The sequence below is a fragment of the Pieris rapae genome, chromosome 14 (assembly GCF_905147795.1).
Source record: "Pieris rapae chromosome 14, ilPieRapa1.1, whole genome shotgun sequence".
Taxonomy (NCBI): domain Eukaryota; kingdom Metazoa; phylum Arthropoda; class Insecta; order Lepidoptera; family Pieridae; genus Pieris; species Pieris rapae.
The window spans coordinates 2940806-2958087 of record NC_059522.1 but is presented as its reverse complement, the minus strand read 5'-3'; the positions used below and the strand labels follow the sequence as shown (position 1 = coordinate 2958087).

Sequence of the window (17282 nt, the reverse complement as noted above, 5' to 3'; positions counted from 1 at the left end):
TTGGGGGGTTTTGCACTCATGATGTCAAGGTGTTTTTTAGGCATGTATTAAAGTGGATACTTTATTCCAGAAAAATATTTTTATCTTTCAAAATGCCATCTATACAATTTATATATTACTGTACTCAGCCAACAAACTTAACCAATTATAAACTCCAAGCGTGGCTAAAACTGATATATCAAAAAGTTAAACGTTTACTGGTAAGCCGCCCCTGGCCAGAGGGGGACAGGATATTACAAGGGATATCATATTCTCTATGGATAGTAGGTTTAGTAAGGTCTGTGGTACAGAGTCTCCTAGTCTGAGCGTCTGTCAGTCTTTAATTTTTCATTTGATCTGAAGTTGTAAATAAAAAAAATATTTTGATAATTCTTTTAACTTATTGAATTCAAGAATTTTGAACGTACTTTTTATTTATTTAATATTAATGCCTTGACTATGGCTACCTCTAGCGATACATCTGACCAAAATGTTAAATCTAGACGACCTGCAGGTAACAAAAATGGTAGTAGACACACCTTAGCCTTGGAGTATTGATCAAATTTTTGATATTTAAACTTCTTTATAGAGTCCGCATTCAAGCAGCAACGTCTACCAGCTTGGCAACCGATTTTAACAGCTGGGACTGTTTTGCCAACTTTCTTTGTTATTGGAATAGCCTTTATACCAGTGGGAATTGGATTACTTTACTTTTCTGATGAGGTAAGCTATAATTATAAATAAAGTTATTGCTTTAAATGTTTATGTTACTGCTTTGATGTTTGTTTTAAGACACAGGTTGATTGTAGACATTAATATTACTGTATCTTTTGAACTATTTTATTATGTTTAGGTTAAAGAACATGTAATTGATTATACATATTGTATGAAAGAAGATGCTGTCAATGAAACCTGCGCTAAATTTATCAAAGACACTAAAATGTTGGAACCATGTGTATGTCAAATAAATTTTAATCTTACTGAAGATTTTAAGGGTGATGTCTACTTTTATTATGGATTAAGCAACTACTACCAAAACCATAGAAGATATGTCAAATCTAGGTTTGTAAACTTTCCTTTTTATATTTATGTAGCTGTTCAATGTTACTCATTACTTGTGTAGACCAACTACACAATTATCAATATTTATATTTGTAATTAATTAAATATAAAGATTTATATGTATGTGGTGATTAATATATTATTCAAAATTAAACTATTTTTTTATGGTTTATCTATACTTAACAGAGATGATAGCCAACTTCTGGGCCACCTAGCACTAACACCATCCTCTGATTGTGACCCATTTTCATATGCAGAAGAGGAAGGTAAAATGAAACCAATAGCACCTTGTGGAGCCATAGCAAATTCTTTATTTAATGGTAAGTAGTAAATGCTGTTGTATGGTTTTAAATTTTAATGCTAAGTGTCCAGTCCTGGTTTTCCAAAAGGATCCTGGATTTAACTTCTGGAGAAACAATAACCATTTTATTGGAACAAAACCATACACAATGTGCATATAGTATTAATTTTGTTATGTACATATATTAAATTTTGGTCTTTTACTTATAAGTCAAACATGATCCAACCAGCAATATTATTTGTATTACTGGCTTATGTTGCTTGCTGTCATAAAATTATAATACAGAACTGTAAAAATTTGCTAATATTAGAACTAAGGGTAATGTCCATGCAAATCATGCATAAACGGTTACAGTATGATTAATTCTCTGGACTTATTCAACTCATCCATACACAGCAGAGCTCTGATTCACATAACCTCAGACGGCTTAGGTTCAGTCAGGCAAACTTTAGCCCCTACTTCCCTTTCATTTAACCTATATAATTTCAGATAGTCTACGAGTGTATTCACAGGAGATAAATAAGATGGTTGAAGTGCCAGTCTTAAACACAGGTATTGCATGGACGTCAGACAAGGATATTAAGTTCAGAAATCCGCCAGGGGATCTTAAAACAGGTACATTTATTACCAACTAAATCAATCTAATGCAATTAAACACCCCGGTACATAACAGAAATAAACATTTTTTGCATTACTACTGGTTTCTCCTTGCGGTAATTGATCAACATTTTATTGCGGTGTTCTGTTTAACTATGATCTTTAATTTTATGTTTGTTGTGTTAAAGTAGCTGACGTTATAAAAGATTCTGATTGTTTTGATGCTAACTTATAAATTGCCTAAAAATTCTATAACTATATTTCTAGCTTTCGCCAACTTTACAAAGCCAGTTAATTGGCGGAAACCAGTCTGGATGTTGGATCCAAACAACACTGATAATAATGGATTCCAGGTTAGAACCTTTTTTTATTAAAAGCTTGATGTTTAATGTCATAGAATTGTTAAAACATAAACGTGTGTTTTCTTCCGTATTATACATATATATCAAAAAACAGTTTTTAAAATGGTAAACATAAATTCAATCAATCACTTTACATATTCAACTAATTTACGTTCCTTACTGTCAAATTGTATTAACGATGAATAATATGACTAATGCATTAATTATTTTTTAAATTAAGGTTGATTGTTTTATGACTTAATTGGCATTTAAAAAGTAACGAGTTACCTTAACGATGTCATTCTATTTAAAAATGGTAATAATGTTATTTACATTAATTCAAATATTATATTTTATTTAAAACGTCTATTTTTATTCATTAACAATTAATTCCAAGTATTGTTATTAGCAATTTTGTAGGATTACGATATGTGGTTAAACCACTAATGAATATAAAATGTATACCTTCAAAGTCAATGTCAAAAATAATTTATTCATATAGGTAACATAATGTACACTTATGAACGTCAAAAAAGAGAGAAATATACAATAAATGAATCTAATTTTACATTTACTGCCAGTTCTCAAATAAAGGGCGTATAACGGAACAGAAGAACTGGCGATAAACTCTCCGCCACTCTTTTAAATCGCCAAGTTTTTTTTACATAATGTTTGTAAGGAGCTGCAACCATTACACCAAGTTCCATGTGACATCTTGAGTAATAAAGAATAATAAAATAAATTAAAAACAAAGATTAGTCCTCTATTAGCAGGAGGCATGGTGAAATAGGAGTACTAGTACTAGACTCAAAGCTAAAAGTTAATGCCTATCTTGTCGTAAGCATTATATTATTGAATATTTTGTAGAATGAAGACCTGATAGTTTGGATGCGAACCGCGGCCTTACCAACATTCAGAAAACTCTACCGACGCGTTGATCATACTAGGGCTGGTTTTATTATTGGACTGGCTAAAGGACCATATACGCTGCAAGTTGATTACAGTAAGTCATTTATTAATCTATTAATTTAATAATATTTTTAAAATAATAATAAACTTTATTCAAAAATATGGTTGCGACAAAATTGTTCTCGCGTTAATCTACTAGGAAGCATTTGTGGTCAACTAGATAACAGCTATTTCGTGGTACATTAAATCATTAAATTTTCGTTTATAACTGTGCCTAATACTGTAATCAATTTTGATTTGAAAATAAAATGTGTTGTCTGTGGTTGCCTGGAATAAATCGCTCGAAAGCGATAAGGCCGCCTTTTCATTGAATTATGTTCAATTGTTATATTGTAAGGTAACGAAGAGTTAATAAATAAATAAATAAAAGTTCCAATACTTCTACATGGAGGGGTCTGCTGAGATTGCATTTATTTCTTTCATTATTTTATAGACTAGTAGGTGATCAGTCTGACATCTATTTTTTGGTCTATGAAGGCTCTCCTCACGATGTTTTCCTTCGCCATACGAGCAAGAAGCAGATAGACACATCATTCGTGCACGGCCGTGATTTGGCATTGAGAAGGCTACCCCTGGTAGCCTGCTTAACCTATGCTCAAAATGGTCTAAAATTAGTTAATTTTCATTTCATACTTATACGTGTTTTAATTAAAAAATTTGTAGTTTTTCATTAATTGGGGTTAAAGTTTGCCTTATCTATAATCAAACGCTCTAATTTTATTAAAAAACTAAAAAAAGAGGTTTCACTTAAATGTTTGTTTTCAAAAAAGGAGGTTTTTAAAAAAGAGGTTTCACTGAATAATTTCAGATTATCCAGTAACAGATTTCGATGGTACAAAAACATTTATAATATCGACGACCTCTCTCCTCGGTGGCAAGAATCCTTTCCTTGGGGTCGCGTATGTTGTGGTTGGCTCTTTGTGTCTCCTGCTGGGAATTGTTCTGCTGGTTATTCATGTTCGCTGTTCTAAGAGGTAAGTTAATGCAATGTTTAGCTACTAAAAGTCGCTTAATTCTAAGAGATACTAATTCTGCGATTGTACATTATCTATTACTACATTCTATTACAGTTATAATTTTAACCTTTAATACTGCATAACTTCATGCTCAATATATTGTTTAGTATTTGCTTAATAAATTTTAAACCAATGTTGGCCTAGTGGCTTCGGGTTAGGTCGTAGGTTCGATCCGTAGCTGTGAATAGACTACCTGTCTCTTTCTGTCTGACTCGCTTGTAAAGAAAAACATCGTGTGACAGAAGGCTAGTCACCTACTTAAGAAAAAAGTGATCAATTAAACCAATGAAATCTTTGATTGTATTGGATTATTTTTTTAAGATTAACTATTGGCGAATGTTTATATTTTATTTATTATATCCGAGCAGTAAAATGTTCACATGCCCCCAAAAGTAGGGGTTTGGAATCCCACATGATTCGACCCACACCAAATCTCTCCAATTCAGAGACAGTAGGCAAAACCCAATTACCCACCTTATCTCTATGTATATATGTAATCATAACAGATATCCTACATCCATTTCTCAAACTTACTATGTGGAAGCTGGACCGTCCTTGCCAAATCCAGGTCTGACGTAAGTCACCAAACGTCCATTTAATATAATTCTGTTATAGACGTATTTAAATTAATATATTTAGGGGGTAGAAGTTCAGGAAATGTTGTCTATTTACTTGGGCGTCGTAGTTATTTGTGTTTAGTCAATCTAATTAGATTTTATTTCAGATTAACGCGAGTATATCCATACTACTTAGCTTGTTTGACGTACTTATGTGCGTTAAATAGGTCTCTGTCTCATAAAAAATTAAACCCCTAAACGTTAACTCTTAATTTTTAAAATAATTTACTACAATTGCACCATTTTAAGGAAGGTCACACTATCCATCTCTTTTATCCGTAGCATTAACATAATTCGATAGAAAGAGACGTAGGAGAGAAACTTTTGTGAAGAGTGGAATTTGACTTAGGCATAGTTTCTATGAATAATGGGATTGGTAAAGGCTTGGAAATGCTCACGTGTTCCATGGAACTCTTTTTCGCCGAAATTAAGTGTATTTTAGCTTAATATATATGATTAATTAAGTATTAAGTTAACGTAATATATATTAGTGTAACATTCATATTCATATTAGTATCTTGCAGGTATTTTACTTAAAATTATAGTATTATATGCACTAGGTACATTACTAGTAACTTCTATAACTGAATACAATTTGGTTTGTTCATTTTTAATATTTTCATATTCGTGCAAATATATATATATTTATATATATTTACCAGTAAATAAACTGTCTTTATTGAACAATAACATTATTTATAATATTTATCAGTTTAATTTCTTTTCCAGTACCACGGAGATGATCAACGTAAACCCAAGGACACCTTACTCTTAATCAAATACAAGTATGCAATAAACAGTTAAAATGTTTACTTTTTATTAAAATTACAGAGCATTAGAGGCTTGAAAATGGAATTTATTACAGACTAAGGGCCTGTTTCACAATGTATGGATAAAGTACCAAATAGCTATGCAACACATAAATTATTTGGGAGATAAAAGGTCCGAATAAGAAACTTTTCATGACGAATCGCGCTATCTGACAGTCGTGAAACGCAACAATAGTGTTTATCCTACCAATAAGTAATAAATAGCTTATTTGGAACTTATCCGGACATTGTGAAACAGACCCTTAATGTATTAATATTCAAGTCTTAGACGTTAGCGGTCATATTATTTACTAATATAGCCCTATATTTATTATCATGTATCTTTTATACTAGACGCGTCATACCTTTCGAAAAATACATCGATATCGTCGAGTAGATTACAAAGGTACTCCTTTTTATCATCTTGAGCCGATTAAAAATTCGGCCGACCAAAAATGTGAATTAATTGTCTTGTCAACAAAAAGTTTTTATTTCAAAGTTCGCAATGATACTGGCGACTTATAAAAAAAGAACTAAAGAAAATTGCGTTGCGTTCTTTTTAAATTTTACTTGTATGCACTATGAAGAAGTAAGTGCGATTTCAAAAAAATCATAATCTTCCCTTTGGGGAATTGAATACTCTCCCCTTGTACGATGAACCATTTTTTTTTATAGAATAATTAATACATTGTGAATTTTATTCCTCCAAATGACTACTACTTGGTTAGACATATTAAACTAACTTTTAACGTTATATTTATTGTCAAAGATAATTCTTGCATATATTGCACAGTAGATTTACCTTAACACTAGTGCAATGTACAACATTTAACCTAAATTTAATTAGAAATTTTCACGGCTTGCTTCATTCACACCAATTGTTATTAGCGCCCTCTATTTAAGAATTCTAAAAATATAAATTTATATATTAAATACACCTCTCACAATTCATTTTTAGTAACTTGGTCAGGTTCAGGTCATCTCGAGGTTTGGTACCAGGATTTCTTTCTAAACCCCAATATTTCTCTGTATCCCATTCTTTACGTTATCACTTTAATATGACACAGTAAAAACGATTTCTATACTGACTCAGTGTTACGTCACACTTTAATCAGTTTGTGGTACGAAAATACGACGGTTTTCCTGTTTTAATTGACCAAGTAATAGAATTTACTCAAAATTGGCAGATTTGGTCGGAAAGAATAAGATTTGCTTGGAAAAAGCGATAGAAAAAGTAATATACATGTGACTGTGTGTGAATGAAAATCCTTCGTACATATATATGTACTTCCCTAAACATATTTTTGTTTTAGATATGAATCAGTCTGAAAATAATTAATTTTAATAGACAATAATATAACATGTTAAAAAGTCAGAAAACGATTATTATAAATAGGGTTTTAAGTCTATGTTGCCTTCTTTAGTATTAATAAATAAATTATCAAAACGTATATTGTTTTAGTTGTGGAACTAAAACAAAAATGTTTTTATTTTAAAACTGTTACGATTTCATTTGTTTATACATATTTTGTTATTAATTTTTATTATTAGGTTAAGTTACTCTAGTGTCTCAGTTTTTTTCTCTGGAGCCGAACCCGGGATTGAATAATAATTGTGACAACAAAATATTGATTCAACTAAATTATTTACTTATGCGCTGGTGACACGGGCGGTTTAAGTACACGTAATAGAACGTTTACTATGATATAATCATTAATATTTTAAATAACGACAATATCGGCAGTGAAATTTGGGTATTCGCGAATATTTTGTCTTAATATAGAAAATAAAGCTATGTGTGTGCATTTAAAAACACGCCTTAGCCCAATCTAATAAGGACACAAGGAAGGCATTATCCGCTGTCGATACTTAAAATATTACTATTATTTCCAGCTTTTGCATATGAACCATGACCCTTAGTGATGTTTCGTTAAATGTGTATGGGGTCAGACGTATAAGAAACAAAGTGCCTTATATTTAGCTAAGCATAAAAAACAGTATTGAGTTTTAGTTTATTCTTGAATTGTTTGATAAATCAGAAACATGTCGCAAAATTGTCACTGTCAAAATACTTAACAAATTGGATTAACAGATGGTTATAATACATTTGATGATGTCAGTCAATCATAGACAAGAATATTTCTGCCCATGCCATATTGGCGGGAATTACTTAAGTACAGTAGAGTAGAGTTCTATGAGAATGTATCGATTACTTTAGAATCGTATCACCAGTATTAATGTAATCTTTTGCACGACTTTTTATAATTCGTAAAGTATTTGAATTTATCGCTGCTTAGATATGAATGTTATCTTCATTTTTTCGTTGGCAGAATGTAACATTCCAATTTGTTCATTATTTTTTTAACAGTCATTCTTTGTGTAATTGTGATTAGAACTTTAATAAATGTTTTAGAACTACCATTGTTTTTTTTAACAACCACTATAGGGTTATAAGATAAGGACCAAGAGACAAGGACGTGTGAACTTTTTATTTATCGTGTTTCTATATTATGTTGTTTTTTATTAAAACCCTCTATTAGATTTTACATATATGTATTCTGAAATTGATATTCATGCAACACACATCAAACAAAGTTTGCGGCCTCGGCTCACTAAAGATGGTGTTTATCTTTGATAACACTGATTTACAGCTAAGATATGTAATTGACGTTGCTAATTTGTCCGAGTCATTTCTGCAAAACTAATATAAGTAATTTCGTAGTAATAGTTATAAACTTACGTAGATAAATTTTCTCGGCGTTTATCAAAGTTTTCAAGATGAAGTTTCAATGTATTTACTTTATTTATCTACATAACCTGTAAGTTGTATTACTTAGTGTGGGTAGATAAAATAATTAAATTAATATTTAATTTAATTATTCCCTTTATGTATAATGTAAAATGCGTCCAAGGAAATTATTGAGTTTGAAAAATCTTACAGCTTACTTCTTATTAAGATTTCATAAAAATATTCTACGCAGACACTTCCAGACATTACAGCTGTAGTGTATATTGTTGATTATGAATTTTTGTATTGTTCCTTTTCTTTGTAATTTTGATCAGAATACATTTTGAATCACTTTTTCCAGATTTTTAATGAGGGTGGTGGCCAATTTCCGTTTTAAAAAAAGGGATTTTATTAGCTTTCAAATGATACTAATAAAGATTGGGTAAAGGAAGGGTCTTAGGAGTTATAATCGCTTGTATAATCTTAATCCAAATATCCCATATCATCACCCTAAAATTAAGAAGAATTATTAAAGTCAACAACTAGGGCAGATTAGGTTTCTCTAGTATTCACTAATTTTTATTAAATGATAAGTTTAACTTAATTTATTTTTTTAAAGGAATTAATTAAGGCAGCTATAGATTGATCATACTTTAAAAAATATTTTTCCAAACTTTAAACGAACGGAACGTTGCCAGTATCTTCGGAGCATTGTCTAAAGGAACTCCTTTTGATAATACATTTTTCAAGAGTTTTTAGTTTTAGCTTCAAATTATGCTATTGTTTTATTTCAAAAATATATCATGAACTTATTATTTTGAAATTAAGAGCTCATAATTTATCTGATTAAATTTATTAGGTTACGGAGATACGATATCAATCATAAAAACGACATTGAAGAGCCATAAATCGATATGTTAATCTTGCTGTTATAATTATTAGTAATCAACCATTTTTAAGAACTGGTACTATGGGCTGCTGGGTTGTGCTGTTTTTAGTGGTACCAGTGCTTGGACAAAATGAGTTGTATAAACTAAATATAATTCATTACAATGATTTTCACGCACAGTAAGTTTTTTTTTGTTATAATAATTATTATTTTCTACTGTATAACAAACAATTACTAACTTATCTTGATTTTCGCTAATTTTTACATTTAAAATGGGGTTATAAGTGTAAATATCTTAAAATCAATTCAAATCGTTGCCCGGAAAAAGAGTGATCTTTTATGTATTTTCTTAGTGTAGTAAGAAGTCAAATTTTCAATTCAAATACAAATATCAAATATAGGTCGTTAGTAATTTGTTTTTATGACCATATTTTAAAAAAAAGCACAGTCTACATTGACAAACTTCAGGAACTACCCTTACTTAAATTGAGTTGAAAAAACTAAGTAGTCGTTAAGAAATCTTTCTAAATAAATGTGTTTCCAGCTTTGATGAAATATCCCAATCAGGTGGAACTTGCGATGCGGTAGAACCATGCTTGGGCGGGATTTCTCGACTTGCCACAGCTATGAAGCAAGCTCTGGAAGATGAACCTGATTCCCTGGTTCTTAATGGAGGAGACACCTTCCAGGGGACCATATGGTACAATGTTATGAGATGGAACGTTTCTCAACACTTCATGAATTTACTACCTGAACATGATGCTCATGTGAGTTTTAACATTGCATTTTTGCACGTTTTCGTTTAGATACTCTAAAATAGAGTGGACAAATGTATGACAACATAAGATCTTCTAGGTATCACTTATTCCACGTCAATCAATTCAAACTTGTAGGCATCCCTACTCATCGGCAAAGGCTATATAGGCTTCACCAGAGGTCTCTAGATCCTCGATGTGCATCTCGCGGAGTCGACGCAGCATATCCTCGTTTAGGTCTTGGGCACGGAGATGCCATGGATCCCAATCTAGCATATCCCAGAGTATTGAGGTTTCTAGGCGTCTTGGGAATTGTCCGCTGGTTTTGTCCGGTATTGCTATTGCGGAGTTTTAGATTTTGTAGGTGTGAGATGTAACCGTCACCAATTTTGACATGGTTTAGAATGCAGACGAGATGCGAAGTAGCGTACCGCACCGTTTACTTTGGTATAACGTTATTGGAATACTCACACATACATTCTTTTCGGTAGTCTAGCACAGTTTAAATTTCAAAAGGGTTGCCACAGAGTCTCCGTCAGAATTCAATATTATTCATCCATCAAATATTGGATTTTGATTTTAAGACTTCATAAATAAATTAAAATAAGCATAAATTTTACAGGTTCTAGGTAATCACGAATTCGACCATGGCATAGAAGGGTTACTGCCATATTTGGAGCGTTTAAAATCAAATATGTTGGGTGCCAACGTTAACACAACATTGGAGCCAGAGTTGGGGCAATACGTGAAGAACTATGTAATCGTAGAAAGAAATAATCGCAAAATCGGTATCATCGGTGTTTTATTGACTGCTGTAAGTACGATAATCAGTCTTTTGGAATAAGATATTACGGCCCATTTGTACTGAGAATGTTACGGGACTGATAATTTTGAATTTATCAGTGTGCAAATTTTGGTCACATAAAATTTATGTAATAATATAAAATATTTTAGTTTTTTGATTATCATTGGTATTAAACCCAGCTGTGTCCAATACTTGCACGGTCTACGGTATAGAAGCTATTGTGCTTGACTGGGTCTAATACTGCGCTTAGAATTTTACCTTCACAGTAGGAGGAAGTGTTATTTCAGTCACTATTATCATAAAGGAAGATAAACTATTGAAGCTCAGCTCTCGGATTGAACGCTTGACTAAATAAATCGCACAAAACTTATCTCATACTAACTACGACTTTTGTTTCCAGAGCAAATTAATTAAACTTTACTAGGTTAGGTTAAATATAACTTTATTTCTCATAAGAATTGCATACATAATTCACTTACTGAGAAACGTATATAAAATTATAAAACAAAACGGCAACAAAAATGTGGGTAGACATAAGAAACTTGATCGGTCAACCAAGCAAAACATAGATGTGATTGGATTTTTTTTAGTAGATGTGGCATAGTCTGATATGACTATACTAATAACTTTAATATCTTTGCAGTTTACAGCGGATACTGGTATGGTGGTAGTAGAAGATGAACTAGAAGCCATTAACCGAGAAGCGGCGATTTTGAGGGAACAAAATGTTGATATAATTATTGTTCTTTCTCATATGGGATATTCCATGGATCAGTAAGTTTGTTTGCTCATCATATTGAAGCGTGTTAGTCGCAAGATTATCTAATTTTAATCGTTTTTTCGTGAGTAACATTGCGTATATTGTGATTAAAATAATTACTTGATAAAATTATGTATTAAAATATATATTCTGCCGATTATTATCTGGAGGATATAGTGGAGGTCCGTAGGAAAAAGAGGAGATGGTTTCGGTGGTTCCGTAGAGGGATCGTAACTAAAACTTAATCAGATTCAATTTTTCGGTAGATCACGAAGTTCAATAAATTTTCTCAGTAGTTTTTTAAGTTCCTGGCAAAAAAATTAACTGTCATGTAGGAGAGCTTTAATGTCATTGCTTCGCGGCGTCCATGCGTCGGGTTGTTTCTCTCCCTCAAATATGGCGAGGGGGCCGATGGCTGGCCATGCGTCATACTCGTGAACGGGTGCTAATTGCGGTGACTGGTCGGAGTTGAATTCGTGTTTGCGGTGATGTTTGTTATTGTATTTGCATGTTGTTCCCACAAGAATGTAAGTGCGTGCTCCTATTTCACCATGCTTCCTGGTGATAGAGGTCAAATCTTTGTTTTTGATTTAGTTTATTATTCTTTATTCCTTATTACGTCATGTGGATCATAGTTGCAAACAAAACAAAAGCCAAAGCCCCTTACAAACATTGTGTAAACCAAAAAACTTCTAAATTAAAAAGAGTGGAGACTTCATTGCCAGTTCTTCTCTTCCGTTCTATGCCCTTGATTTGAGAACTGGCAGTAAATGTTAAATTAGAACCATTTCGTATATATATATATATATATATTACCTTATGAATAAATGATTTTCGAATTTGAATTTGACATTGATATTTCGCTTCAGCCATTCATTTGTCGCCAGGTCCTCTGGTTTGGGTCTCTTGATGGCCATTATAGGGGCATTAGCGGAAAGCCAATGCCAAGCAAATTAAAGTTTGAAAATAAGTAAAACCTATATAATGAATCTTCAACTCGTTTATTCTAGGGAACTAGCAGCTAAGATGTCACCAGAAGTGGATATAATAGTGGGAGCTCATAGTCACACACTTTTATTTACCGGTGACGCCCCCTTTGGTACACCTGGCGGTGATTATCCTACTGTCGTCACGCAGGATTCTGGACACCAGGTATAGGAGTAACTAATTTTATAAATTTAATGTAAAAAAAAAAGAGTGTGTGTACTTATGTTATACTATATGTTATAATATACTAGTTATACTTCTTTGGCGTATATAAAAAAAACTAAAATGCAGTAGTGATTAACGATAAATATTAAAATTAATCAAAAATTTAAATAAATAAATTATTAGTAAACTAGCGACCCGCCCCGGCTTCGCACGGGTGTAATGCTGATACTAAATACACTACAGAAAATCTGTGAACGTTATATATAAAAATTTGGGTTATCCATAAGTGATAGACATATACCATCACAGACTTTTCTGTAGACCTTTTGTACAATACTTAGTGCATTATTTTGATAAAACTCGTAGGGTTCATCCTGCGTTTGCAATGTAAGCGGAAAAAATTTAATTATTTACGACATCACATTAGGAACCTCAAATATAACAGTACTTCTCCACTATTTAATGGAAGTTATTATACGTATAAACCTTCCTCTTGAATCACTCTATCTATTAAAAAAAACCGCATCAAAATCCGTTGCGTAGTTTCAAAGATTTAAGCATACAAATGGACATAGGGACAGAGAAAGCGACTTTGTTTTATACTATGTAGTGATACTGTCACCATCTTAAATGAAATATTTAATAAACCTGTTATGGACATGGAATGTAAACATAATTTGTTAAAGAAATCATTCATTCATTTTTTGCGAACTGGAAAAAGAACGAGAACGAACGAGACCACGATATTAAAAATAGGTTAGGTTAGATAAATATATTTTGTTTTAGATACTTATAGTGCAAGCGTCTGCCTATACGCGTTACTTGGGTGACATTACGCTTTTCTTCAATGACGAAGGAAAAATTGTCTCTTGGAAAGGTCAACCTATATACTTGGGGACTTCCATTATTAAGGGTTAGACAAGAATACTTACAACATCTTTATTATATCTGATTGCTCCTAATATTCTGAAATGGTACATAATAATAAAAATTTTATGAATTCTCTTCCTCCTTAGTAATATAAAAACTAATCTCTTATGTAGTATGGATACAATGTCGTTAAAAATCACGTCCACTAATAAAATTATAATCTTCGCCACTAGATGGCACTGAATTTGAAGTAAAATTTAATTTTTCTATTCAATTTTTATATGGTTTCTGTTTATGTATTCAGATGCCCGTATGGAAGCAGAATTAGACAAGTGGAGGTCTGAGTTGTATCCGATTAGTCGGGAAGTGTTGGGGCGATCTCTGGTACCTCTGCGACGCAACTCGTGTTACGGGGGAGAGTGCAACCTTGGCAGTTGGGCCTGCGATGCCTTTTTAGACCAGGTATTTTACTTGTGTATGGCTTCCAATAGTAAAACAGTTTTAGTATTAAAAATTTTGATTACTGTATAAATAAAACTCAAACTCCATAAATTAGAAAAGATAAGGTGACGAGTCCAGTTTTACGTTATCCTGGCTAAGATATTCCGAAATCATTTGGGTTTTTTTATGGAATGATATTATATAGTCTAAACTTGTTTGAATTTTTTAACTGATACGCCCAAAAATCATTGGCACCGTGTTCAAGTTGCTTAGGTCCCTGTGGTAGAATGCCGACTCAAATTATTTTATAATATTATTTTCATTGAACACGCTATTTTGGAATTTGCGAAAATTATTCGCCGTCGACAAGAAAGACGAAAAATATGTTGGGGACACCTAATCAATTTGATGACAATCAATGGTTGCATCAAGACAGAGAACCGACCACTTTGATACACTCTACGCAGAACTGTGAACTTATACGAGCTTAAAGCTTAGTGGCACGTGTGCTTTAAATCGCGCCTATACGTGCCTACATGCAATACCAAAGACGAGCCTATATGCGCGTAAAAATGTTAATCTACTTTTAATTTATTTTTTAGTAATTTTATATAACGAGTGATTTATATTCTTTATTAGATGTTGCCGCGTGCGCAAGATTCAAACTGGAACTTCGCCCATTTCTGCTTGATATCTTCCGGAGGTCTGAGAGCAAACATAAACTCTGGAGGTATTTCCTTATAACCTTAACACCTAACTTGTGACGTAATCCGTAAATATTCATATCTTATAGATTTCATGGGTGCCCGTATAAATCATAGACAATGTCGAAATTTATGTTTGGCATTGTTTAGACGGTGCAGCTTGATTTTGGAATCGGGGTGATTGCGAGACCGATCGCTTGATGGTGTACTTAGTAAATTAGGTAGGATGCGTTCAGAAATATTATTAATTAGTACAATAGGAATAGGCTCAACCACCGATATAATGGCATAGTATATGCTTTGTAAATACCTTCTGATAATTTATTTGTGAAAAAAGTGTAAGTGTAATGTGACCGACAAAAATGTTTTGAGACTAAACGTGTGAGAGAACTTGTCGGTCCTTCGGGGCCCCCTGAGAAAAAGCCCCGAAGGACACAGGGCCCTGGGCCCCGTGCCGTGGTGCCACTGTGTGCCCTTATGGTGAAGACGGTATTGCTTACAATGTAATTTTGATCACGTATTTTGATGTAATATATTTTCGTAGATGTCACAACTGAGGGACTCCTCATGGCGTTGCCTTTTGAAAACAAATTACAATCATTTGAGCTGAAAGGCAAATACTTGTTAGAGGCCTTGGAATACTCTGTATCCGCTGTACAAACCAACCCTAATAGTTTTTACAGCTATAGAATGCTACAGATTGGTGGTAAGACATATTTACCTGTTAACATAGATTTTGAGAGGAAACCGTGGGTTAGTATATTTATATGAGTCTTATACCTTATATTATTCTTCAGGTCGCTTTAAGAAGATAATTCATGTTCAGCGTCTTGTGACTGGCTCGTAGTAATGTTAGTTTCTCGACATTCATTCATATATTCTCTGGTTATGGGGTTATTGTAATCGGAAGGCAATTTTAAAATCCACCAAAGCTGTGCAGTACTAAATTTAGAATGTAATTTATGAAGCATTAAAATGTGTTAATTGGCTTATTGCTGTAATTATATGTAGCTAGGCTAGGTTAGCAACGACTAGGCTGTCAATTGAACGGCTAATTAAGCTAGTTGGCTGCGACATTAAAAAATAAAAGACCGGCAACGCACTCGCGAGCTTTCTGGCATTGATAGTGTCCATGGGCGGCGGTATCACTTAACATCAGGTGAGCCTTCTGCTGGATCACTAGGCGCTTGTTTGTAAACATTGCAAATAGCCGGTGCAAACAAATAAATATACAAAAAAAAATTTTATTGCAGTAGAAATTATATATTTGTCAATTTTTGTTTGTGTGCCTTACCCACATAACTTTTATTTACATTAACGAGAATTCTAATGCTCTTTTTTAATAATAAATTCAATACACGTTACAAAAATGTCAGGACATTTTAAGATCCGGATTCACTCATTTGATCATAGGTTTGCGAAATACATTCAACGCATCAGCACCAAGTGGTTCTCGTCTGATATCCTCAAGAGTTCGTTGTATAAACTGTGAGGTTCCGAAATATAGTCCTGTCGACCCTGAAGCCACCTACCGAGTGATAACTCAAGACTACCTAGGTAATGGAGGCGGTGGATATTCAGTAAGTATATAATATTATTAATTACTGAACTGAACTATAAACAGTAACAGGGAATGTAAGGGTGGGTTAAGGCACTTTTTATTATGTGTGATAAAGGTTTTCTTTCATTTTACTTACAACTTCCAAATATCTAAAAATATTTTGTATCAATATTAATATAGCATGTAATACAATAGAAAAATACAATTACACGTTTAGACTATTAGGCCAACAGACCTATTATAAATCCCATTACTTGTTCATAACCATAAAGTATAGACCCGGAAGGAAGAAGAAAAGATAATAGACTTGATAATGTAGTTGTTCTGTCCGCTTTACTGTAAACCAAACGTCAATGACATATCATGACTCGAGATTAAAATCCGTTTACCAAAACGGTGTATATTAATAATTCTAACCCTTCAGGCAATAACCAACAACAGAGAAAATATAGAGGATTATGATTACGACTATGCTGCTTTGCAGGATTTCATGCGAAAAACTAAAATTTTCTTCCAAGACAACGACCAGCGAATAAAAATGATTTATAATAATTAATATTGTAATTTATATTTATGTATAGAATAAAATGTGAAATGTATTCATGAAATAACTGTAGTTGTACAGAAGTTATAATAAATAAGATAACTTAATAGATTTTTATTTAACCCAATTACAATCTATTATAAAAGTCATCGAAGTACTTACCTAGTGGAATATTTATGCTAGTGGATTCAGGATAATAAAAGCCATTTGAGAGAACCGACCATTTGACATGGTCCTCCTCTATGAGGGGTAAAACTAATTTAATTATAATCTCATCTCACTTATTGTTGATGGTCTGTTGGTAAAACTCACGATGACTCACTATCTAGAATATTAGCTTCAGTAGTAAGTGTACAATGTTTTATTTATTTATTCCACTACA

The 17282-nt window shown here is 32.6% G+C and overlaps 2 protein-coding genes across 2 annotated transcripts; both read left to right on the top strand.

Annotated features, from left to right (window-relative positions):
- The first annotated feature begins 322 nt into the window (after positions 1–322).
- Positions 323–5692, top strand: LOC111004329 (cell cycle control protein 50A). The gene is made up of 9 exons (XM_022275324.2): positions 323–493; positions 569–702; positions 833–1041; positions 1228–1361; positions 1832–1957; positions 2207–2292; positions 3148–3283; positions 4058–4223; positions 5612–5692. The coding sequence occupies exons 1-9, from the start codon at positions 439–441 to the stop codon at positions 5655–5657; spliced, it is 1092 nt and encodes a 363-aa protein (XP_022131016.1). The 5' UTR covers positions 323–438; the 3' UTR covers positions 5658–5692.
- Positions 5693–9332: 3640 nt separating this feature from the next.
- On the top strand, positions 9333–17007 carry LOC111004335 (apyrase). The gene is made up of 11 exons (XM_022275333.2): positions 9333–9487; positions 9853–10075; positions 10686–10877; positions 11512–11642; positions 12639–12780; positions 13567–13693; positions 13955–14112; positions 14731–14821; positions 15340–15501; positions 16209–16375; positions 16781–17007. The coding sequence occupies exons 1-11, from the start codon at positions 9390–9392 to the stop codon at positions 16910–16912; spliced, it is 1623 nt and encodes a 540-aa protein (XP_022131025.2). The 5' UTR covers positions 9333–9389; the 3' UTR covers positions 16913–17007.
- Positions 17008–17282: the final 275 nt, after the last annotated feature.

What these genes read in the sequence shown, in the direction of transcription:
- LOC111004329 (XM_022275324.2), top strand. Translation starts at nt 439, where the DNA reads ATGGCTACCTCTAGCGATACATCTGACCAAAATGTTAAATCTAGACGA. An exon ending in GCCAGGGGATCTTAAAACAG is followed by an intron (nt 1,958 to 2,206) that starts GTACATTTATTA and finishes CTATATTTCTAG; the next exon opens with CTTTCGCCAACTTTACAAAG. An exon ending in CATGTTCGCTGTTCTAAGAG is followed by an intron (nt 4,224 to 5,611) that starts GTAAGTTAATGC and finishes TTTCTTTTCCAG; the next exon opens with TACCACGGAGATGATCAACG.
- LOC111004335 (XM_022275333.2), top strand. Translation starts at nt 9,390, where the DNA reads ATGGGCTGCTGGGTTGTGCTGTTTTTAGTGGTACCAGTGCTTGGACAA. An exon ending in CGCAGGATTCTGGACACCAG is followed by an intron (nt 12,781 to 13,566) that starts GTATAGGAGTAA and finishes ATTTTGTTTTAG; the next exon opens with ATACTTATAGTGCAAGCGTC. An exon ending in ATGGAGGCGGTGGATATTCA is followed by an intron (nt 16,376 to 16,780) that starts GTAAGTATATAA and finishes CTAACCCTTCAG; the next exon opens with GCAATAACCAACAACAGAGA.